This window comes from Muscardinus avellanarius (genome assembly GCF_963383645.1).
Source record: "Muscardinus avellanarius genome assembly, chromosome: 1".
Taxonomy (NCBI): domain Eukaryota; kingdom Metazoa; phylum Chordata; class Mammalia; order Rodentia; family Gliridae; genus Muscardinus; species Muscardinus avellanarius.
Genome location: NC_137786.1, coordinates 38,461,402 through 38,486,311, shown reverse-complemented (window position 1 = coordinate 38,486,311; position 24,910 = coordinate 38,461,402). Strand labels below are relative to the sequence as shown.

The window sequence follows — 24,910 nt, the reverse complement described above, 5'->3', positions numbered from 1 at the left end:
AAACTATTAACCATATGCAGAAAAATGAAAATAAACACCATTTTCTCACCCTGCACAAGAGTCAATTCAAGATGTATCAAAGACTTGGAAATTAGACCAGAGACCTTGAAGCTTCTTGAAAAGGGCATAGGTCCAAAACTCAACACATAGGCACAGGTAAAAAATTTCTCAACAAGACTCCAAAGGCATAAAAAACTAAAAGGTGATCAATACATGAGATTGCATTAAACTGAAGAACTTCTGTAAAGCAAACTATTAAGAACCTCAACCAAGAGCCAACAGAATTGGAGAAAGTTTTTGTCAACTATTCCTCCAAAGAAGGAATAATATCTAAAGCATCCAGAGAACTCAAGAAACTCAGCACTAAGAAAACAAATAAACCAATCAAAAAATATGCAAGTGAAATAAACAGAGACTTCACAAAAGAAGAAATTCAAATAGCCAATAAATGTATGAAAAAATGTTCAACATCATTAGCAGAGAGATGCAAATAAAAACTACCCTGAGATTTCACTTAATCCAACTAGAATGGCGATCATTCAAAACACAAACAACAACAAATGCTGGTGATTGTGTGGAGAAATGGTAACCCTAATACATTGTTGGTAGGATTACAAATTAGTGCAAACACTTTGGAAAACAGTATGGAAGATCCTCAGAAGAATGGAAACGAACCTACCACATGATTGAGCAATACCACTTCTAGGTATCTAACCCAGAGAAGGAAACGAAACTAATGATATAATACATGTGTATCTATGTTCATAGTCGCACAATTCACCACTGCCAAACTATGGAACCAGCCAAGATGTCCATCAACAATGTAATTTTACTCAGCCATAAAGAAGATCACAATTACATCATTTACAGGGAAAGGGTTGGAACTGGAGAACATCATACTAAGTGAGATTAGTTAATCACAAAAATAAGAAATCGGATGCTCTCTCTAATATGTGGAAACTAGGGAGAAAATGGGTTATAGGAAAAACTCTACACAAAGAATGAGAATGAACAAATAAGGTGACCTAACTGAGAAGGATGGGAGTGGGAAGAGGGAAATTCACTAATGTATATGATGTACATGCACAAACAGATCAAAGTCAATTACTAAGCTAAACATGAGAAGGAGGGAAGGAGAGGAAATGGGGTGGAAATTGCCTAAGGGCTAATGGGTGATGTGTGCATGTATGTCTCTACCATCTTGTTCTCCATTAAGTTATATGACTACAATGCACCAATAAAAAATTTAAAAACAGATTAATTTCATAGTAATGTCTTCCCTCAATGTTAATAGCAGACAGAACTATTCAATGTTTGTTTTTTGTCACCAGAGAGAATTGCTACACCGTTTGCAAACACAATTAATTCATTTTATTTGTCAAATAGTTGAATTCCACTCAAGTTTACTTAATACAGTACTACACAGTATAAACTGATTGAAATTAAAGAGATCTTTAGTTGGCAATAGGGTTTTCAAAAATACAACTAAGATTAATTTCAAGTTATATTTCATTGGACATATAAAGCACACGATTTGTTTCCAGCATCTCTAAAAAATTATCTAGTCATTTTATGTATTAAAATAGAAATGAGAAAATATACCCTTGAAATCTAGAATCCGAAGTACAATTTGAAAAACGGAAACAAATTTGGTAAGATCAATTCAGCCTATGTTTAAATTCAATGGGACAGCTCAGGAGTTGACAGAAGTTTCAAATTAGTCACATTTCCTGGGGTGGGGGAAAACATAAATACATGTATCTTCAATGTTTACATCACATCACATTGTTCATACCCAAGTATAATGTAAGTCTTGAAGTCTTAAACATTCAGCTTCTAAAAATATTCCTTGTTACTGAAGGGGAATTGAAAAATCCAACAGGATCATATCCAGAATAAAGCTGTTCTTTCTCCATTTATAAAATACTTTGGCTCCATAACATAAAAAATATGCACAGACATTTAGAATTTTTTATCCCTTTTCTAAAATTAAGGCATCACTGCTCTTGAAAACTCTCCCTCTATTTGCTTGGCTTTCTTCTGTTTCCTTCTTCTTCCAGGAGCTTAGCTATACTGATGCTACTTGGTTTGCCTACCACTGGAGTGAAGCTTCATTAGACCCCAGGGTGATGTTTACTTCTGATAGGATTCTCTAACTTTCGCCTGCAGCGCATCACATGTCTTCTTGGCGTCACCTAGAAGCATGGCTGTGTTTGGCTTGTAGAAGATTGGATTGTCCACCGCAGCGTAGCCAACACCCAAAGACCTCTTCATGACAATGACCTAGGAATCAAAGAGTACAGAAGTAGCATTGTTTTGTTTTGTCTTTTTGCAGTTCTAGGGATTTAACCCAGTGGCGTTCTACCTCTGAGCTACAACTGCAGCTCCTTTAATTTTTTATTTTAAAACAGGGTCTCACTAAGTTAACCAGGCTGGCCTTGAACCAGCAATCCTCCTGTCTCAGCCTCCCAAGTACTGGGATTATAGGTGTATCCACCGCATGCACCACCATGGCCAGCTTTATTTTTATTTTTTTAAATGTGTATATTTCTTTTTTCTTTAAATTCAACTTCTGTGATATATATTTATAGGGTATTAAATGATATTTCCATACATGTATACACTGTATGATATTTAAATCAGGTTGAACCTATCTATCTCCTCCACCATTTATCATTTATGATAAAAACATCCAAACACTTTCCTTCTAGCTTTTCTAAATATAGTGCTCATTTTCTATAATCACTCAACTGCAATAACACACCAAACTTCTTTCTTAACTTTAAACAAGGTATGTATCACTCCTAATTTGTATGTATGGTACTAAGTATTGAACCCAGGGGCATTCTACCTCTGAGCCAAACCCCAGTTGTTTTTACTTTCTGTTTTGAAACAGGGTCTTGCTATATCACTGAGAGCCTCACTAAATTACGGAGATTGGTCTCCAACCTACAATCTTCCTGTTTCATCCTCCTCTCTGCCATCACACCTGGCTCCTAATACTTTAGTACAGGAACTTTTTAAGTATATCCAGATTATTGTTAAATGTATGTTTACATGGTATTAATGCTAATTTTTAAAGTGTGTCCACACTTAAGTCCATTAGAGAAAATGTCATGTTAATAATAGTTTATCTCTGAGTATAAGATTTTGGTGCTTTTGTTCTTTGTGATTTTTCCCTATAAAGACAATAAATGCCTTTTCTAGACAGAAAACTAGCACCCTTAGCTTTTTTATGAATAAGCTGAAGAGAACCAAATTAATGCATAAGCTCCAACTACAAATCCTAAAATAAATGTGGCTGAATGAAGAAATGGCACAATTATTTTCTATAGCTTTAAAATATATCAGAAAGTTCGAGGACCAAAGCAATACAGCTTCCCTTAAGGATGGAACTAATAACTAGCAGAACGCTTGTAATCCCCGTGCTTGGGAGGCGGAGACAGGAGGGTCGCGCAGGTTCGAAGCCAGCCGTGCTGGCTTAAGAGACCCTGTTTCCAAAAATAAAAAAGTATAAAATAGGTCTGGGAGTGTAGCCCGGAGGTAGAAGGGCTTCCAGGAACCTCAGTACCACCAAAAAAAAAAAAAAAATTCCCATAAAACAAAAAAAGGGAGAAGTCAATGTACAACACTAATGTGCTCTACTCATTTATTCTGGTTTGCATTATGGTTTGCATATTTATTATGGTTTGCATATTCTGTCTTCTTGAATGTCATATCCATATTTAATAAGATGGAACCGCCCCCCCATGGTCTTCTAGAATGTGTATCCTATTCAAAAGTGGGAACAGTGAAAATTTATTCCCGCATTATCTAACATTAGCACAGTAGTGAACTCCTCAAACTCTCAAACATTGACTATTGATGCCATATTATTTCATATGCACATGCGCAAGTATATTTCACACAGTAACTCACCTCAAATACTCAGCATTAAACTCTTAGGCTTACAATATGAAAGACAAAATTAAAAAGAAATGTACATTCTGTTCCTATAACTTCAAGCAGGCATGGCTTTGGAGTGGGAGTAGGGGATGCCCTTGGATGGGACAGAAATTTACAAGCCTGTGAGTTCTCCAGAATCTAGCAATTAGGGATCCCCCCCCCCCAGAAATAATGTGTATGAGGAAAGCTTGCTTCCATATGCCATGTTATTGTTTGGATTTCTAAATCACCTTTCTGCTGGAGGGTTCATAAAAACATATAAATTCTCTTTCAAAAAAATTAAATTAAAAAAATGTGCTCATCTTGGTATATGAAGGCGATGATACTGACTCACTGTCCCAGAGGAAATCCATCTGCTCCGCTGGACTCGAGCTGGAATTTGGCCAGACTCATTCCAAAAACTCACGGCTTTATTTCAGCTGTGGTTACAGATTTTGCTAATCCATCCACATAATCTCATCTGGTTCTACTCATGAGGAGGCACTCACTCAGGTTCTCTGGTGGCCACAGGACAGACAGAAGCTGGACACAGGAACCAGGCTCCAAACATGTCCTTACTTGTGGGCCTCCTAAAAGGATCACCATTTCCCATCAAGTGACCAAAGAAAGAAAGTTGTATGGGGCGTGTGTGTGTGTGTGTGTGTGTGTGTGTGTGTGTGTGTGTGTGCGTGTGTGTGTATGTGTGTGTGTGTAAATCAATATATAAATATTTGAATATATAAATGTATATATAGACATATACATAAATATATATATGCGTGCATGCGTGCGTGTGTGAATGTACTGGGTGCTGACCCCAGGGACATTCTACCTCTGAACTACATCCCTACCCCTTTTTATTTTTTTGATTTTGAAACAGGCAGGGTCTCACTAAGTTGCTGAGCATCTCCCTAAATTGCTGAACCTACAATCTTCTTGTCTCCACTTCTGAAGAACTGGGATTACAGACATGCACCACCACGCCTGGCTCTGTGTGTGCACTTCAAGTAATCGTTGATCATCAGAATGGAATTCAAGTCTGAAACTTTACCTGCTTTGACTTCCAGACCTCAAGGACTGGCATGCCTGCAATGATAGAGTTGGGGTCTTCTTGAGCTGCTGAATTAACCGTGTCATTGGCTCCAATTACAAGGACCAAATCAGTGTCTACATATTAAAAGAAAAGGAAAAAACAAAATATAAAGCACCAAGTAGGTCACTTTTGGTTCTTTTCAGGAAAATTATAGTTATCTAACTTTATGATAATAACAATAATGTAAGCTAATATTTATAGGATACTCATTTGTGCCAGGTACTGTACAAACAGCTTTATCAGAAAAAGCCATCTTAGACAATGTCACACAGCTAAAAAACAATAGCAGGTCTGGCATTGAACCTGACCATCTGACTACGGCCTGCTTTATTGCACTTCTTCCCTTCCAATGAATATACCTAATTGGATTTCATAATCTTTTTGTTATTCCAAAATGACCTTGCTAGTTGCATGAATTTCTAGGTTTGCATCTATTTTCAACTATTAAAATGGCCAATTAAGATGCAATCTAATGTCTAAAAGATAATAGTCTAAAAGTCCATGTGTATTGAAGCTGTGTCCATAATTTCTGGAGCGCACTGGTTTTGCACATAATTTATCAACAGTGAAATTTAACAGCGGGCATAAAACTAAAGCTGTCTAAATTCTTTCTTTCTTTAAGGACTATAACTTAAACTATACCTTAGTATGTTGCAAAAAAATGTCATGTGCATCTAGACATACATACAATTTCATTATTTTTTTCTAATAAACAGTGATGTAGTTATTATTTTTTTAAGTTTGCAGTGGACACTTGCAAGAGGGGACTCGTCTAAGATTTTAACAAACATGATCTTGGGCCAAATGAAATCACCTTTCAACATATTTACCCAGTGTCAGCTAAAAAGTGTGGCACCTTATCTCATGAAGTCCTAGTATTCAAAAAATAAAAATTAAGGAAAAAAAGAAAGCTACTCCACTGATCATGAACTGATACCATTAAAACCAGTAAGAGTTCAGATACTGGCAAGAATCAGATACTAAATCATCAACAGGGCACTTTTATAAATGAGAAGCCTGAGCATGAGTACTCAGTCCAAGCCTACTGAATAGCTCAAGCTAGAGTCGGGACCTGGATTCAGAAGAGCCAGGTCTGCCCAGATCTCAACATTCACCTGTGCTCTGCAGCCCAGGATTTTTTATCATCCTTCAGTTCTTCACAGAACAAAACCATGCTGCTTACAAATCTGCTGCACCTGATTCAATAGTGTCTTGTGCTTACCTACTTTGGGTTGCATACCTACTCTGTGCAGATTATTCTTCATCTGACCAGGAGCTCTTCAGTGATTCCACAAATGGAATATGAAGTCTGGCATCACTTCATTCACACTAAGAATATTGAAATATCACCATCATCCCCATCGCTTACCTGGGAAATCATGGTTGATTTCATCCATTTCCAACACGATATCATATGGCACCCCAGCCTCAGCCAGCAGCACGTTAAGCTGACCAGGCATTCGGCCTGCAACTGGGTGAATTCCAAACCTAGACATGAAACAAATGAACAGCTGGCCTTACTTGAGAGGCTAAAGTGTACAGAGGCCCCAGTATCACCTCCAAATCTGCACATTTTGTTCTTGGCGTGTCTGCTCTCTCCTGGTACTATCTGATCTCTACAACAAAAGTAGAATTAGTCCAAATATATGATCAGTCTACAAACACTGAAGTTGGAAATTCAGTGTTTTAGTATATATAAAATGTATCTTCCCTCATAAAAATAAGAGTATAACATATATATCAAACACAATGAACTTCTAAGAATATTAATAAATATCCCCTTGCATTTCAAAACATTATGTTCTCTCATGAAACTTCCTGATATATTCTGAATTTTTTTCCAACACAATGGTGGGGAATGAACCCAGGGGTGTTCTACCACTAAGCTGAATGCTCAGCCCCTTTTTTTATTTTTTATTTTGAGATAGGGTCTCACTAAATTTCTCAGGCTGGCCTTGAACTTGTGAACCTCCTGTCTCGGTCTCCCAAAAGCTGGTACTACAGGACTGCACCTTTTCCCCTGGCTATAACTGGCTATTATAATAAGTCCACTTCATGGCAAAGGCTATAGAAAAGTGTTGTCAAAAAAATTTGAAAAAGACCTATGTATCAGTGCTAGCGCGGGTTAATTAAGGTAATAGGGTGTTCTGTTTCAATAACCCATTTTATGTTGTCCTTTGAAAACAATCAAAAACTCCAGAAAGTTCCAACAATGTTATAATCTATTTAAAAATTATCAAATACTTGCATAGATGAATATATAGGGGAAAATTCCCTTGGTTTGCACCTTTTTCATTACAAAGCAAATATTTAGAAGAAACCCTCAAATTCTGAGGAATTCAATTCCAAAAAAAATTTCTAGGGATGATCAAATAGTGTTTCTACTCATAACACTTTTGATACCAAATGTATGGGTTTTTCCTGCACCGAGAAACAGTTCTCCAACACTCCAAACATCAACTGGGTATCCTATCATCCAATTCAATTTTTTTTTTTTTTTTGTGGTACTGGGGTTCCTGGAAGCCCTTCTATCTCTGGGCTACACTCCCAGACCTATTTTATATTTTTGAAACAGGGTCTCTTAAGCCAGCGCGGCTGGCTTCGAACCTGCGCGATCCTTCTGTCTCTGCCTCCCAAGCACGGGGATTATAAGCGTGCGCCACCACGCCCGGCTACCAATTCAATTTTTAAAGTAATCACTTAGAATATCAGATTTCCCAGGTTTAAGGGCTCCTCTCACAGGCTGTTCCAACTCCAGATACCAGCCACAAGTCCCATGTTACTACCTATCCTTAAAACAATTCAGACCCTCTTCAGTTTTGATAATTTACTAGAACAGCTCACAAAACACTTATGTTTACAAATTATTTTACAGAATATGATTCAGGAAGGGCCAAATAGTAGAGGTTCATAAAGCAAGGTTTGGAGAAGAGGAATGAGTAGAAATTCCATGTGCCACTCTCCCAGCACCTCACTGTGTTCACCAACCTCAAGAGTCTCTAAACCACTTAGTTTAGGGATTTGTGTGTGTGTGTGTGTGATACTGGGGCTGGAATCCAGAGGTCTTCTACCTCCAGGATACACCCAAAGTTGCTCTACCACTAACATACACATACACACACACACACACACACACACACACACACACACATATATATATATATATATATATATATATATATATATATATATATGCATCTATTTGAAAACAGGGTCTCACTAAGTTGCTAAAGCTGCCCTCAAACTTATAGTCTTCCTGTCTCAGCCTCCAACGTACTGGGATTAGAGGTGTGTACCACCACACCCAGCTAATATCTTTTTTATATACATTTAGCCCTGTACACAAAAAATAAACTGTGAAAGAAAACATATTACATGGAAATTATCAGAATAAGCCTACTGACAGCAATGGCCTTAGAAAAGATAGGATGGGTGGAAGTTTCAATAGTGCCTGATTTTATAAGTAAGCATCACAGTTTTCAATTCAGAACTTGTACTCTCTTCTTCTGTGATGGGATAGCCAAATAATCTTGTAGGTTCATGGATAATAACAGAAGCAACAAGAAAAAGATAACAGACCTAACCAAGGTAAAGCTCATTTAAATGTGGTAACAATTTAAATTTGAAAATTAAATAAAAAGCTGAAAGTATAGTTCAGTAGTAGGTCATTTGCCTACCATGCATGAGATCCTGGGTTCCAGCCCCAGTACCTCAAAAAAAGAAAAGAGGAAAAACAAGAAAAAGAGGAGGAATGTGGCTGTATTTGTCATTCCTTGCAAAAAATGAAGACAAAAATCCAAAAAAATGCACATAGAGAGTGGCATGAACATGTAATACACATGATACTAGTGTGTGTAAAAGCAAGAAAGCTACTTAAACATCAGAATAAAGACAAATGGAGAAAATGGAAAATCATGAGTCAATATTGATAGCAGATTCCTAAATCAATAAGAAAAGATATAAATAACTTAAGAAGGAAGCACTTTCCCTTATATTTATGGACAGGGGAAATGTGGTAAAATTTTAAAAACTTTGCAGCCATCACAATACAGACTGGTATTGGTACTATATAAATTATCAGCATATATAAAGTTCAATTAGGGTGATAAAGTTCAATTAGAAACAAGATATTTACAAAGAAGCCATTTTGCTTTATAAGCTTTGGATTAAGTGGACAGAATCCATAATTCTATTTTCTCCCCAGATGATAATTCCTTGTAAATATTTAATAATAAGTATTATAAAGGTCAAAAATCCAAATCTCAACTAAGAAGAATTTAAATTGAAACTGTTATACATTATAGATTTTAATACACTATTTGGTAAACATGAGTACCAAGAGATTTTTTTTTGTACTGGGGATGGAACCCAGAGGCATTCTACCTTCAAGCTATACCCCAGCTCATTTATTATTTTTTATTTTGAAACAGGGTCTCACTGAGTTGCAAAGGGCCTCACTAAGTAGAAGCTGAGGCTGTCCGCAAACCTCAATCCTCCTGTCTTAGACTCCCAAATGCTGGGGTTACAAGCGTGCACCACCAAGCCCAGCTCCAAGTGAATATTTTAATTAAAAATTCTTCTAAATGTCATATGACAGAGATCAAGGTGGTAGAGTAGAAACAGTCTATAGTTCCAACTCCTTCATAGGTTGGAACTGAAAACAGTTTCTTGGTGAGTGGTATCAGGGACTAATTGCAACACTGAACATATGCTGAGTAGGTCCTTTGATGAGAGAGAATTTTTTAAAATAACAAACTATTGATGTAAGGAAGATCAGGTTCTTTGAAAATATAAGCAAGATTTATAAACCCTCAGTGAAACTAAAGACAAGAAAAAAAAGTAAAAACTCAAGTTAATAAAAGTAAAAACAAAAATGGGAATATTACATCAGAAAAAGCTGAAATTTATAGGGACTCATTAGGGACTATTTTGAAAGCTTATATTCCAATAAATTGGAAAATATAGGATAAATGTGTCAATTTCTACACACATGCAAACTATGAAAATTAAACCAATAAGATTCAAAAAACCTAGAGACTAATAAATAATGAGACTGAAGCAGCAATAAAAAAAAAACCTCCCAACAAGGAAAAGCCCAGGGATAAAAAGGATTCATGGCTGAATTTTCTCAGATATTTAGAAAATCACTAATGGTGATGCTCCTCCAATTATTCCATAAAACTAAAAGGGAGGAAACACTGTGAACTCATTCTATGAAGCCAGTATCACCTTGATACCTAAACCCAATAAGGACATTTCAAAGAAAGAAAACTAATGATCAATATCCTTGTTGAACAGAAATGAAAAAATCCTTAATAAAATATTAGTAAATCAAAAAGCAACATGTTAAAGAGATTATATACCTTGATCAAGTAGTTTTTATCCCAAAGATGCAAGGATGATTCAACATTTGGAAATCAACAAATTAATACACCACATAAGAAAAAGCAAGGACAGGGGACTTCCGGGAAGATGGCGACCGAGAAAAGCGGGGCTTAAGAGCCCCACTAACAACCAATCTCCATTACCACAAAATCAGCGCCTTTCATAGCCAGAAAACACCATCACCAGAGAAACAAAAAAATCACCAGGCTCCAAGAGAAAGCGGACTGAGAACAGAGCTCAGAGCCACAGAGGAGATAACTGGCCTCACACCCGAGGATGCAGCAGCAGTGCCATACTGCCGGCGGTAGCGGCAAATTCACTGGACGGCTACAGCAAGCCGAGGTGAGCTGCTGCGGAACAGCCAGGTGGAATTTCTCGCCGCAGGTACACGCTGCAGGGATTCAGAGTGGAACTCAAAACCAAGAAGAAATACACCAGCCTCATAGCCGAGGGCGTGGCAGCGGCGCCATATTGCCACCGGCGGCAGCAGCAGAGAATCCATCGAATCCAGTACAGCTACATCTGCGTACTCAAGAACAGTGAGTCAAATTGTGGGCCACAGAGGAGAAATCCCAGTACTGTACTCCCTGGGACTTGACCCAGTGGGGGAGGGGCGGTGGCAGAGATATCACACCATAGGAGAACGTGCAACCTGGCACCCCCCACAGTCTAAAGCAGCCTCTATCTACTCTCTGGGTCGGAGACTCTGTGATACAACCCAGTAAAGGAGTAGTGGGGTCTGAGATACTACTGACTCGAGATCCAGAACACCTTAAGGGAAGTCATAGTGACCCAATGGAAGAACCCAGAGAAGGCACAAACTTTCAAAATCATGGGAAAGAGGAATAATACTGGAGCAATTAATGCCCACAACCCCACAACATCAGAACCCGATAAAACAGAAAATCAGAGATTTCTAGAAGATCAAATCAGGAAAATAACTGTAGAAATAATAGAGGTGCTTCGAAAAGAACTCAGAGAGAGCCAAAAAGAGATAAAGGATGCAATTAATGAAGTAAAGGCCTCCATTCAAAGCACAAACAACCGATTAGACCACATGGAAAACAGAATCTCGCTCTTAGAAGATGATCATTCAAAAAATGAACGCATAGTTTCTAATCTAGGAAAAAATATCCGACAGCAGGAATCTGATATTGAAGAAATATGGGCCCATTTTAAGAGAGCTAACCTAAGAATAATTGGAATAGAGGAGGGAAAAGAAAGTGATACCAAAGGGATCAACAATCTCTTCAAGGAAGTAATAGCAGAAAATTTTCCAAACATAGAGCAAGAGGTTGATACACAGGTCCAGGAAACTTATAGAACTCCCTTTAGACAGGATCAGAGAAGAGGATCCCCACGCCACATAATTGTCAAAATGACCAATGTGGAAGCCAAGCAGAGAATCTTAAAGGCAACAAAAACAAAGGGCCAAGTGACATTCAGAGGCAAGCCAATTAGAATCACTCCAGACTTCCCAAACCAAGTCATGAGAGCCAAAAGGGCTTGGAGTAACATATTCCAAACTCTGAAAGAAAACAACTTCCAGCCAAAAATTTCCTACCCAGCAAAACTTTCTATCAAATTAGATGGAGAAATAAGAAGCTTCCATGACAAACAGAAACTGAAGGAATTTATGTCTTCAAAACCAGCACTAGAGAAAATACTCAAAGAGATTAACTACAAAGAAGAAATAGGTAACACACACCAGAACCAGAGAAACAAGATTTTCCATCCAACAGACAACTAAGATTGGTTATCTGTGGAGATTCATTACTTATGTTAGTCTTTAACCTATCTCTAAATGGTATTGTTTGCCTTTATTGTTGTTAATTTTTAGGATTTCTAGTTGGAATATTAATATACCTTCAGATATAGCATTTGGAAATATTTTATCACATTCTATATAATAGTAACTATTAACTCTGTTTACATTGTCTTTGGATATACAATATATATATATATATATATATATATATATATATTTTTTTTAAGGGAGTTTGTATACTCTTCTGTTGCCTGTGCCATTGAAATCATATCCAAGAAATTACTGCCAATTTCAGTGTTGTGAGGTTTTATGACCCAGATTTTCTCCTAAAAGTTTATAGTCTTAAGATTTATATTTAGGTCTTTTATCTATTTTGAGATAATATTTGTATATGGAATTAGGTAAGGGTCCAACTTTATTCTTTTCCATGTAATTATTATGTTTCAACAATATTTAGTTAAAATATTATTTTTCCACCACCAAATTTTTGTGGAAACTTTGTCAAAATTAACTTGACAATATAGGGAAGAATTTAGCTCTAGGCTTTTATTTAACTCCAATGGTTTATATATCTGCCTTTAGAATAGTACTACACTGTTTCAATTATTGTAGCTTTATATGGTTTGAAATCAGAAAATATATATCTTCTAGCTTTGTTCTTTTTCAAGATCGTTTTGGGTATCTAGAGTCCATATTCCATATTAGGATAGAGTTTTTTTCTGAAAAATAAATATATAAATATATGATAGTTTCACCTAAAAAAAATAGAAAAAAATATTCTCTGGTAAGAAAGAAAGTAAAAAGAAATATTGAAATGTTATCTTTAAGTCATCAAAAGCTTGGTATCAGACAAATGAAACTGTTATGTGAGATTATCATTTTTAATTTTGGATAAATTGCTATAATACTAGATGTCAACCACTAAGCCAAGCATGGGAGGGAGGGATGGGGAGAGAATGGTGTGGGGATCAGGTGGGGGCTGACTGGGCGATGTGTGCATGTATGTCTACAAAAATTTGTATCCCACTATGATGTATGAATACAGTGCACCAATAAAAAATAAATAAATAAATAAATAAATAAATAAATAAATAAAATAAAGTGGACACACACACAAAAAAAAAGAAAAAGCAAGGACAAAAATCACATAATATCAATAGATGCAGATAAAAGCCTTAACAAAACAATACTTCCTCATCATAAAAACCCTGATGAAACTAGGGATAGAAGAAACTTACCTCAACATCATAAAGGCTATGTAGGACAAACCCAAAGTCAACATTATACTAAATGGAGAAAAATCAAAAGCATGTCCTCTAAAATTAGGAACAAGATAGGAATGTTTATTCTCACCACTTGTATTCAATATAGGACCTAAATTTTAATGAAAGCAATTAAGCAAGAGGAAGAAATAAAAATTTTAGGGGTACAAATAGGAAAGGAAGAAGTCAAATTACCACCATTTACATATGTTATGACCCCATATATATGTATGTATATATATATGATCTTTTTTTTTTCCGGGCCTGGGGATGGAACCCAGGGGCATTTGACCTCCAAGGCACATCCCCTGCCCTATTTTTATTCTTTATTTTGAAACAGGGTCTCACTAAGTTGCGGAGGGCCTCACTAAGTAGCTGAGGCTGTCCGCAAACCACGATCCTCTGGTTTCAGCCTCCCAAATGCTGGGATTACAAGCATGTGCCACCAGCCCAGCTTTATATAACACCTTAAAGGTTCTACCGGAAGACTTCTAGATCTGATGAACAAAAATCAATAGCTTTTCTATATAACAATAATAAATCAGCTAAAAAAATCAAGAAAACAATTATATTCACAAAAGCTTTAAAAAAAAATAACATACCTAGGAATAAACCTAACCGAGGAGGTGAAGGACCTCTACAATAAAAATTATATAGAACACCAAAGAAAGAAATTGAAAAAGATACCAGAAAATGGAAAGATCATCAATATTCATGGGTAAGCCAAATAAATATTGTCAAAATGGCCATGTTACCAGAAGCAATCTACAGATTCATTGCAATCCCTTCAAAATACAACCTATTATTCTTCAAAAACTACAAAAAACATTAAAATTAATATAAAATAGCAAAAAAAAAACAGCAAGCCAAAGCCACTCAGAACAAGAAGTGTAAAGCTAGAAGCATCACAACACCTGATTTAAAATTATACTACAGAACCATAGTAACAATAACAGCATAGTACTGGTATTAAAACAGACACATAGACCAATAGAATAGAAGACACAGAAACAAACCCACTTAGCTACAGTTATCTAAAATTTATAAAGGTGTCAAAAAAAAACCTTGGAGAAAAGACACATTCTTTCACAAATAGTCTGTAAAAGCTGTACATATACATGTAAAAGAACAAAACTAGATCCCTACCTCTCTCCCTGTACAAAAGTCATATCAAAGTAGATCAATAATCTAAGTACAAACCAGAAAATTTGCACATATTAGAAGAAAACATAGATGAAACACTTCAACATATAAACACAGGAAACAACTTCCTCAGTGGGACTCCTATCAATAAGGAAATAATATAGCTATAATTAATAAATGGGATAGCATTGAATTTAAAAGCTTCTGCAGAGCAAAGAAAAACAAGTAATAGCAAGAAGAAATAGCTTACGGAATGGAAAAAGAGCTTTGTCAGCTACTCTTCTGACAGAGGATTGATATCCAAAATATATAAAGAACTCCAACCAATACCAAAAAAAGTAATTCATTCAATAAATGGGGAAATGAACTGAACAACCACTTCTCAAAAGAAGTACGAATGGCCAAAACTCTATGAAAATAAAACGTTCAACATCTTTAGCCATTAGTGAAATGCAGATCAAAACCACACTAAGATTCTATTTCATTCCAGTCAGAATGGTAATTAGTCACCAATGACACAAACAGCAATGAATGCTGGTGAGGAAATGAGGGAAAAGGAACTCTTATGCACTGCTAATGGAAATGTAAACTAGTAAAGCCACTGTGGAAATCAGTACAGTGTCTCAAAAAAACTAAAAATAGAGCTACCATATGATCTGGCAATATACCTCCTTAGTGTTTATCCAAAAGAATTAAAGTCAACATTTTTTAGAAATGCATGTATTCCCATGTTTATAGCAGCACAGTTCCTAATAGTCAAGTATAGAACTAGCCTAGGTGTCAATCAACAGAAAAATGGATAAATAAAATGTGAAATATATATACAATGAAGTTTTAGTCCACAGTAAATAAGAAATTACATCATTTGAAAATAAATGGAAAGAACTGGAGAACATCATGTTAAGTGAAATAAGCCAGACTCAGAAAGACAATTACCATATGTTTTCTCTCAAATGCAGAAGCTAGTGGGGGGGGGGAGAATGAAAAAAAAAGGATGTCATGAAAGCAGAAGGAAGACCAACAGGATAGACAATCAGGAAGAGTAAGGAGGAAAGGGGAGAGATTAGAGAATGAAATGGATCAATTACATCATGTACATGCTCAATATTCCACAGTCAGATTCACCATTCCACATAATTAATGTGCACCAAGAATAAAGAACAAAAGAACAATATATGACAGAACTAAGAGTCAGAGAATGTGCTCCAAGAAAGGCAGAGATTCTATAATTATTAAATATTAGGGCCCAGACTGTGTTTGCTTTTGAATAATGGTGGGACAATATTGTTTCAAAAGAACATATTTTAAAATATGTTCTTTAAAGGTCATTTCACTTTACAAAGATTTTTTGTAATGTACCTAAAGTATCAAATCGCATTATTATTTTTCTTTCGAACTTAATGACAATTTGTATTTCAATGATATCAATTTCAAATCAATATTCCATATTAACTTAGGGTTTTTTCCTTACATTCACTAAAAGATACTTCTATCATTGATTAGGCACAACAATAAAATCAAATAACTGGGTTTAGTTCAGAAAATTACAAATTAAAAGAATTGGAGAATGCTTTTATATTATTTAAGAGAAACATGAAGTACCTATTGCCAGTTGTGATGCTGCACACCTGTAATCCCAGTACTTGGGAGGCTGAGACAAGGAGGAGCACAGTTTAATGACAAGCCTCAGCCAGTTAGTGAGACTCTTATCAACCTAATAAGACCCTGTTTCAAAACAAAAAGAAATAGGACTGGGGGTGCAGCTTGGAGATAGAATGCCCCTGGGATCAATGCCCAAAAAACAAATAAAAAAATAAAAATTAAAAAAATAAAGTACCTAGCAACTTTTGCTGTAGTTTGCATCTTAAATGTTCCTCAAAGGTCCATGTCTTGGTCACAGGGTGGTGCTACTGGTAGGCAGTAGAACCTTTAAGAAGGAAGACCTAGTGAAAAGTCTTGAGGTGATTGGATATGTGCCCTTGAAAGGGACAGTGAAACCCCAGCCTTTTTCTCTTGCCAATTTTTGCTTCTTAGTCATGAGAGGAGCAATTTTCCTTCACCAGGCATTCCCACCATGATGTGCTTCCTCACCACAGGCCCAGAAGCAATGGATTAATCCACCATGGACTGGAACCTACAAAAAAAACCTGTGAGCCAAAACAAACCTTTTCTCTTTAGAAGCTGATTTTTTTAGATATTTTGGTACAGTGACAGAAAGATGTCTAATACAAACTTATAAAATAACGCATTCTCAAGAGGAGGGCAGGATCCTCTGGATAGAAAAAAAAACACAAAACTGATTTTTCAAATAAAGGTTGACCAAGTATTTCTTATTTTCATAGAACAGACAAAAAGGAAATGTCCTTCAAATTCAAAAGAAATAACTAAAATTACTTTTCTTTAATAAAAAAAAAAAGACTTTCTACTAATAATGTAAAACAAATGTACCAAGGGTAAGTTTTAGGCTTCTTCTCTGGGTCAGGGAGAGTTTCATTAATCAGACAGATATGTACCACTAGCTCAGTCCAAATGGATTCAAGAGTCTTTTATAACTACAGAAGAGAGTGAAAATGGACAAGATCAAAACAGTTATGGCAATTGAGACAGTCCTTCATTTATGGGGGTGAGAGAATGGTCCAAATACTAATAAGAAAGAGAAACAATTCAGGTTGAACCCATAATGTCCAGAATAACTACATGATAGTGCTTTACCCCAACCCTGTAGGACTAATAACCTGTCAAATTATTCATGTGTGCTCTTTGGAGATGTTAATAATAATTTTGAATACCAAAAACATTCTCCTAATCTCACAGTCTTTCTCTGTTCATCCATAAATGTTCCCTACTTTCCTAAGATCCTTCCTTCTTTTCAAATCCTGATTGGTGAGACTTAAGAAAAACTAATAACATGTACCACATGACACTTAGGGTCTGTATTGCTACTAAAACTACAAAAAATTCATACCTTAAAACAATAGAAATTTGGTTTTTTACAGTTGTGAAGGTCAGAAGTCTACAATAGAATGCCCTACGCTAAGAAATCAAGATTTTGGAAGAGCTATGTTCCTTCTGGAGTCTACCCTATCGCCTATTTTGTGGCCACCTCATTCCCATCTCTGGTTCTGCTGGCACATTTCCTTCTCTGACTTGGACCTTCTTTTCCTCCTCCTATCGAGACCTTAGTGATTTCACTAATCCAACCCTAATAATACAAGATAACCTCCTTGTCTCAAAATCCTCATCCTAATCAAATCTACACCATCCATTTTGCAATGCAAGATATCTTTTAAAGTTTTCATGATAAGGATGTGACCTTTCTTGGGGGGGACATTATTAAGCCTACTACAAAGCCCACTTTTCAGTCTAAATTTCCAGAGCTTCTATTTTAGCTGAATAACCCAATATACACTTTGTGATTTATTCCTGAATTTCAATTTTGTATCCCTCCTTGATTCTAATATTTCTGTTTAATTTTAAATAATTTTCTTTCAATACTGCCTTTGTCATCTTTAAATTAACCCATCTGGCTACCATCTTTATGCTTTAACAGAGGCATTTTGGGCCAAGTTAGAAATCAAAGACCTCTAAATACATTAGTTCTTATTCTAATGTCTTGATTAGCTACAGACTGCAAAAAGACAATGTTTCTATTTGGCTAGTTGTAAGGGATAAATAATCACCACTCTCACCATCATGTTATGCTGAATATCCCAGAGGACAGATCATTTTATATCTGTTTGCATAATAGTCTATCATGCTCAAATTTAAGGCTCTAAAGTTGGAGAAAATACATGGAAGATTATTAAAAGAGAATGCTAGTGTTTGGAGAGAAATAACAGAACACATTCAAATTTGTAGAAATATATATATATATATATGCACACTGATGAGTCAATGTGAATTTATAACAATTCTGGCCCGTGTAGCTAGCCAATCTCCAAAGTACGTATTAAAATTAATGATATTAAAGGTTGGCCATGACCAACAATTTCCAAGAACTAATGGCCAAAGCTCATCAGTGTTCCATCATCACATGAAGACCATCCAGAATTCCAACATGCAAAGCCTACTAGCCTTTTAGCTCTTCCCTTTGGACCAAGAAAATTATCCTTTGTTATGCACATGCTTAAAAACACAGAGTCAGTTATCCCTGACCATGACAAGATTTGACAGAAGGAAAATAGCTACTAAAATGAGATCACAGAAAGATCTTCTGAGTTCCCAGAACATTTTCATTTATGCATCTTCTCCTTAACACATCGCACCCCAACAACAGGTAGACATAACTGTGCTTTTCCAACTGGGAGCTCCCTGAGTAAAGGAACCATGCCTTATCTGTCAGTCTCCACAGCACCTGGCACTCAAAGAGAGAGAGAGGGGGGGGGGAGGAAAAGTTTTTAAATAAGATAGTGTGCCCAATAAGGTACAATTGCTCAATTTTTTTTTTTTTTTTTTTTTTTTTTTGTGGTGCTGCAGATGGAAACAAGGGGCCTTCTACTGCCAGGTTACACTCCCAGACCTAGTTTATATTTTGTTTGGAAACGGGTCTTACTAAGTTGCTGAGAGCCTCATTAAGTAGATGAGGCTGGCTTTGAACCTGCATGATCCTCCTTTCTCAGCCTCCCAAGTACTGGGATTACAAGCATGCACTACCATGCTGACTCATGTTTTCTATGTCTCTTTTTAGAGAAAGAATTTAGAATAACAGAAAGGGGTAGCAGTTCAGAGTTCTAGATTGCCACCAGCATTTTACAGATTGTATCTGTACCTCTCAGTTTAATGGGTACAATGTAACTGATAACAAATTCTCTTCAGAAGATTATTGTGAGATTTAAGTGAAATAGTTCATGTAAAGAGCTTTTCCTACCAGACTTATGCCTTCAATAAATGTACACTACAGTAATGATGTACTCATCTGAAGATTAAATGCAGGGGCATTCTACCTCTGTGCTACACCCCCAGACCTTTTTGGAGCTGTTATCCTCCTGCCTCAGCCTCCCAAGTACTGGGATTTCAGGTGTGTGCCACCATGCCCAGCTTTTTTATACTTTTACTGGTGCACTATAAATAACATCATAGTGAGGTTCAGTGATACAATCATCCATGCACACATCACTTGGTCTATTCCCTCCACATCCACCAGACTCCGCCCTCTCCATGCATGTTAGTGAGACAGGTAGTGGTACCTTCATTTACGGACATAATATTGTTTAGTTGTTTCCTTCCTCAGTCTTCCTTTTCCCCCTGCTCGCCTCTCTCGCCAATCCCCTTCCGCTATTCTACCTTCTCTTTTAATTTATCTGAAGTCTCTTTTGTTACCTATTTTCTCTCTCGCTTCCACATATGAGAGAAAACATAAAACCCTTGACTTTCAGAGATTGGCTGATCTCTCACTTAGTATAATATTCACCAAAATATATTTTAATATAAATGCTTATCCATAAAAATTTTTTTGCAATACTGGGGATTGAGTGCAGGGGCATTCTAACTCTGAACTACAGCTACACCCCCAGCACATTTTTAACTCTTTATTTTGAAACAGGGTCTCACTAAGTTGAGAAAGGCCTCACTAAGTAGCTGAGGCTGGCTAAGAAACCAAGATCCTCCTGTCTCAGCCTCCCAAATGCTGGGATTACAAGCATGGTTACAAGCATGTGCCACTATGCCCAGCTTGCTTATCCACATTTTTCAAATAAATTTACTTTTTTTTTTTTTTTTTTTTTTTGGTGGTGGTACTGGGGTTTCTGGAAACCCTTCTACCACTGTGCTACACTCCCAGACCTATTTTATATTTTTATTTGGAAACAGGGTCTCTTAAGCCAGCTTGGCTGGCTTCGAACCTGCACGATCCTCCTGTCTCTGCCTCCCAAGCACGGGGATTATAAGCGTGCGCCACCACGCCCAGCTAAATTTACATTTTTCTAAAGATAGCATAATACAAAAAAGCACACTTTTTACATTAAAACAAATACTGGTTTAATATCAATACTTTCTGAGTTGCTAAATATCAATATAGTCTAATAAAAGCCAAAAGTTCTTTGTACTTGAGATTACATCAAAAGACTAGAAAAATTATATAGTTAATATAGACTAAAGCTAATAATTATGAACATTGGACTCACTGGAATCATGGTGATAATTAATATCCAAATACACATTTATGCTAAGGGTTCAATTTCAAAATACCACTTTAAACTGTTCAACAAGTGCTATTAGGCAAAAATAAGTTTTGTTGCTTTGTTTGAGAGACATAATAAATGCCATCATTCAATTTAGAGTAATCTCTTCAATATAGTGAAGAAAATTTTCAACACTCTTTGCAATTATCTTCTCATGAATACGAAAATGATAAAGTCTTTCCTTAGATAATTAAAAAGAGAGCTCAGGCACCAATTAAAAATAGACCCAGGCACAGCTTGAAAAAAGAGAAATAATCTACCTCAGTGAGACAACCTGATCTTCAGAGCCTTCTAAATTAACCAAGAAAGAATACAAACAAATATGAGTGACTATAAAATCTATTCATGAGTATCAAGTAACTGGATAAAATTTGGGAAAGGAATAATTCAAAACATATCATTTTTTAAAAGCTCCTTTTATGATACATGATGACATAAACCCCACTCTTAGAGTCTTTGCAACCTCACATTAGATTTCAGATACCACATGTTTTAAAGGGGACACAAGAACACAAATTTCTATGATCACAGGCCTTGGGGACAATATGTCCTCACCAGGGTGCATTACTTCAGTTGTTCTTGGGCATGTGGGGATATTAAAGTATATAAAACATTGACCACATGGATCCTACCACAACTGTCAAAATAAACTACATTTTCCTTTTGGCATTATGGAAATATCCAGATCTAGTTCAGCAATAAACTACTGACAATGCTCTATTGAGTTGAGTATCTAATTTAATAATTAGACAAAGAAACTACAGGGACCACTAGGCCCCTTTCTCAAGTACTTAGTGTTTCCCCCATTTTATAGTCTTTTGCTATTATGAACAGCAAAAAAGATCTTTTTATTTTTAAAGAAGCTCTTCACAACTTCCAGTTATTCAGTTATGTGTTTGGGGAGTCACTGTACAAAATTTCTACACATATTCAGAATATCCATAGTGTTCATTTCCCTTATTATACTGGTTTACATTTCAAACTTAAACTTTACACAGAACAATGAATGTTGATAGCATTTTGGAATTCTGCCTTCCCAATATCATCATCCCATAATTCTCTAAATAAGTTATTCTAACCTCTTAGGGGGTTAACAAGTTAACTAGGAAAATAACACACAAAAATATAAAATTAAAAAAGGGTCCTTTGGTTGAAAACTCACTTATTCCATCTGGGTTTTTGTTGTTGTTGTTGTTGTTGTTTTGTTTTGTTTTGTTTTGGTGGTACTGGGGGTGGAACCCAGGGGCTTTTCTAGCTCTGGGCTATACTCCCAGACCCATTTTATACTTTATTTTGAAACAGGGTCTCACTAAGTTGCAGACAGCCTCACTAAGTAGCTGAGGCTAGCTTCGAACCTGTGTGATCTTCCTGTCTCAGCCTCCCAAGCGCTGGGATTACAAGTGTGCACCACCACGCCCAGCTTCCACCTGTTTTTAAATGGCGGGTACTTATTTTAAAAATCAATAAAACCACCATATTGAATATTTACAATTTTATGTTGCTTTGGCATTCTTTATGAATATAGAGTTAACTGTCTCATACAAGAAAATAGACTTAGTTAACTTTGAAACCATTTCCAGTTCTCTGCCACCTCCTCCTTCTTCCCTTTTCCTCCCATGGTCAATCCAAATATCTGCCCTACATAACCACCTACCTATGGCACATGTGGCTACAACCTTCCTGACTCACCCACTGACCCCACTTCCTGCATAGACTATGTAGACATGGTTTGGAGGTCACTCTGAAGTCATGGCATAGCCCCTTGGAACTCCTGTTGACTTTCTCTAAACCCACCAATTAGAACTCCCTAAAGAGAAATTGTTTGAATCCCAATAAAGATTTTGGCCTACAGGTGTGTGTGTGTGTGTGTGTGTGTGTGTGTGTGTGTGTGTGTGTGTGTTTGTGTGTGTTTTTTTTCTGTCTCTCTCTGTCTCTCTCTGTCTCTCTCTCTCCTCTCTCCTCTCTCCTCTCTCCTCTCTCTCTCTCCCTCCCTCCTCCCTGCCTCCCTGCCTCCCTCCCTCCCTCCACTCCTTCTTCTCCCTCTCTTGCTCCCACACCTGCTGGTTGGACATGACATCCTCCCATCCTCCCTCCAATCCTCCCATAGGCTGATATCTGCACTCCTCTTCTCTCTGGGACCTGTAAATAATAAGTGATTCTATTGTTTGTTGAGCTGTGTCCCTTATGCTTCACCTGACCAGAACACCCAAAGCTAGCTTTTCCTAGTCAGGGCTCTCATACTGAGTAGCCATCTTAAGAGGAATACACTGGACACAGGTCAGAGAAGAGCCATGGGGGCGTCTACCAGTACAGACAGGTTTCCTGTGAGAAGCACAAATGGTCACAGAGAAGACACTTGACCATTAGGTTGTCTTCCAGGATAAAAAATGGTGCCTTATAAACATCCCCAACCACTCTCCCAAGGTTGATAGCAACCTTCTAAGAGAGACCCCAGGACCAAATCAGAGAAAAATCACAATCACCTTAATGGTGAACAGAGATGGTAAAGATTCTCCAAGCCAACTAATTCCTAATGAAGGACTTTTTCATTAACAATTATACCAAATATGCTTACACAAGGCTCTGTCACAAAAAAGACTGTAAGTCCTTCATCAACACAATAAAGCATCACTCCAGGATGTCCCTTCTAAGGAAACCCATGGAAACAATGCAAAAATTTGTTATAAAAATCAATATTCTTTATATTTAATGATGTCTTTCACTTGTGAAAATATGACAACCTATCTAAAAAGGCAAGTCTCTTTGGTTTATCAGATATTGGTCAGAATTTCTGATTGACAAATATAGGAAAAATTTTAAGTGGCAATTTTTACAAGTCAGTTCTAAACCTTCTAAAACAAGAGATCAGTGTGCAAATGTTACCTAAAATAACCTTAGTGGTGGGAAGGCCTAGACCAGCTAGGTGGGGCAAGTCTATTCATCTGAAAGTAACATGGTAATAAAGCAAAAAAAAATTTTCCCAACACAGGGCAATTGCTGTCCACAAAAACTGATTAATGAGAAAGGTTCTAAAATCATCCTCTCTGGCAAGGATTCTCAGGCAGCAAGAGAAACATTCAGCATTCTCAAATTGTGAAAGTCCTTCTTAGAAGCAGTGGCTCAAAGTCACTCATTCGTATAATTTTTTTTAAAAAATCCCTAGAATTTTCCAAAAGCCAGAATTAGAGAATACTTTGTACCTTTCTTCATTTATTTGAAGGCAAATAAGGGCTGAACTGCTCTTCTGGTTCTGAAATTTGGTATTCATCAAACTCTTTCCCTTCTTCAGAAAAAAAATTATAAAATCAAAGAGCTTACGAAAATGTCTCAGGGGCACAATTTTTCTAATATAGAATAATAGCCCCTGTTCTATGAATGTGAATGAGGAAATGTTTGACAGGCTCTGGTCACATTTTCCATCCGTCCATGAGGCCCATGACACCAAGGCCACCCAAAGAGATGAGAAGTTGGCTATGGAGGACCAGGTAAAACAGTCCAATGCAAACATCAATGCAGTCTTCTATGGCACCAAGCTGCAACATTACCTTTTCTACACCAAAGAGATTAATTGTAGACTGTGCCCAAATCTGGCTTTTCCATCACTGAACTGAGTCCAGCTACCCAGCCCAGAATAGAAACTGTATGACTACTGACACTCTTTTCATTTCCAAAATAATCACCAAGACCATGAAGAATGATATCAGAGGAAAAACTGAAACTCAATTTGTGACTAATGTTCTAGAATATTATATCCTAGCATATTATAGAGATTTAGTTAAAAGTCTACATAATTTCATTTTTTTCTGCCTGAATAACCTTATTCATATTGTTGAATGGCTCCTGGAATGCAATAGCTAATGAGCACCATAAAGTGAAAATGATAAGCAAGATACAGGAGAATCTGAACATGAAATGAGAAAGAAGTATTTGATGTATTGGCACTTCTCTATATTCACATGAACCTCATTGAAGAAACTAAACTCAAAGAGTTTATTATACCTACTATTAGAACTAGATACCAGAAATCACCCTGATAATCAAGAACAATGACATCATACAGTGAAGGTTTCTTCTTCTGACCATTGGAATACCTGTGATGAGAGTTTCTTTCTTTTTTTTTTTTTTTAATTTTGGTGGTACTGGGGTTCCTGGAAGC

The 24,910-nt window shown here is 36.6% G+C and overlaps 1 protein-coding gene across 2 annotated transcripts in view; it reads right to left on the bottom strand.

Annotated features, from left to right (window-relative positions):
- Nucleotides 1–2,133: 2,133 nt before the first annotated feature.
- The window catches only part of NNT (nicotinamide nucleotide transhydrogenase), a gene marked incomplete at both ends in the record, with an annotated part of 102,878 nt that continues 80,101 nt past the window's right edge, over nt 2,134–24,910 (bottom strand). For both annotated transcript variants that reach the window (XM_080704795.1, XM_080704796.1), the window contains 3 exons: nt 2,134–2,283; nt 4,976–5,091; nt 6,387–6,505. In XM_080704795.1, the coding sequence (XP_080560921.1) occupies nt 2,134–2,283; nt 4,976–5,091; nt 6,387–6,505 (385 nt within the window). The remainder of the gene's footprint in view (nt 2,284–4,975; nt 5,092–6,386; nt 6,506–24,910) is intronic.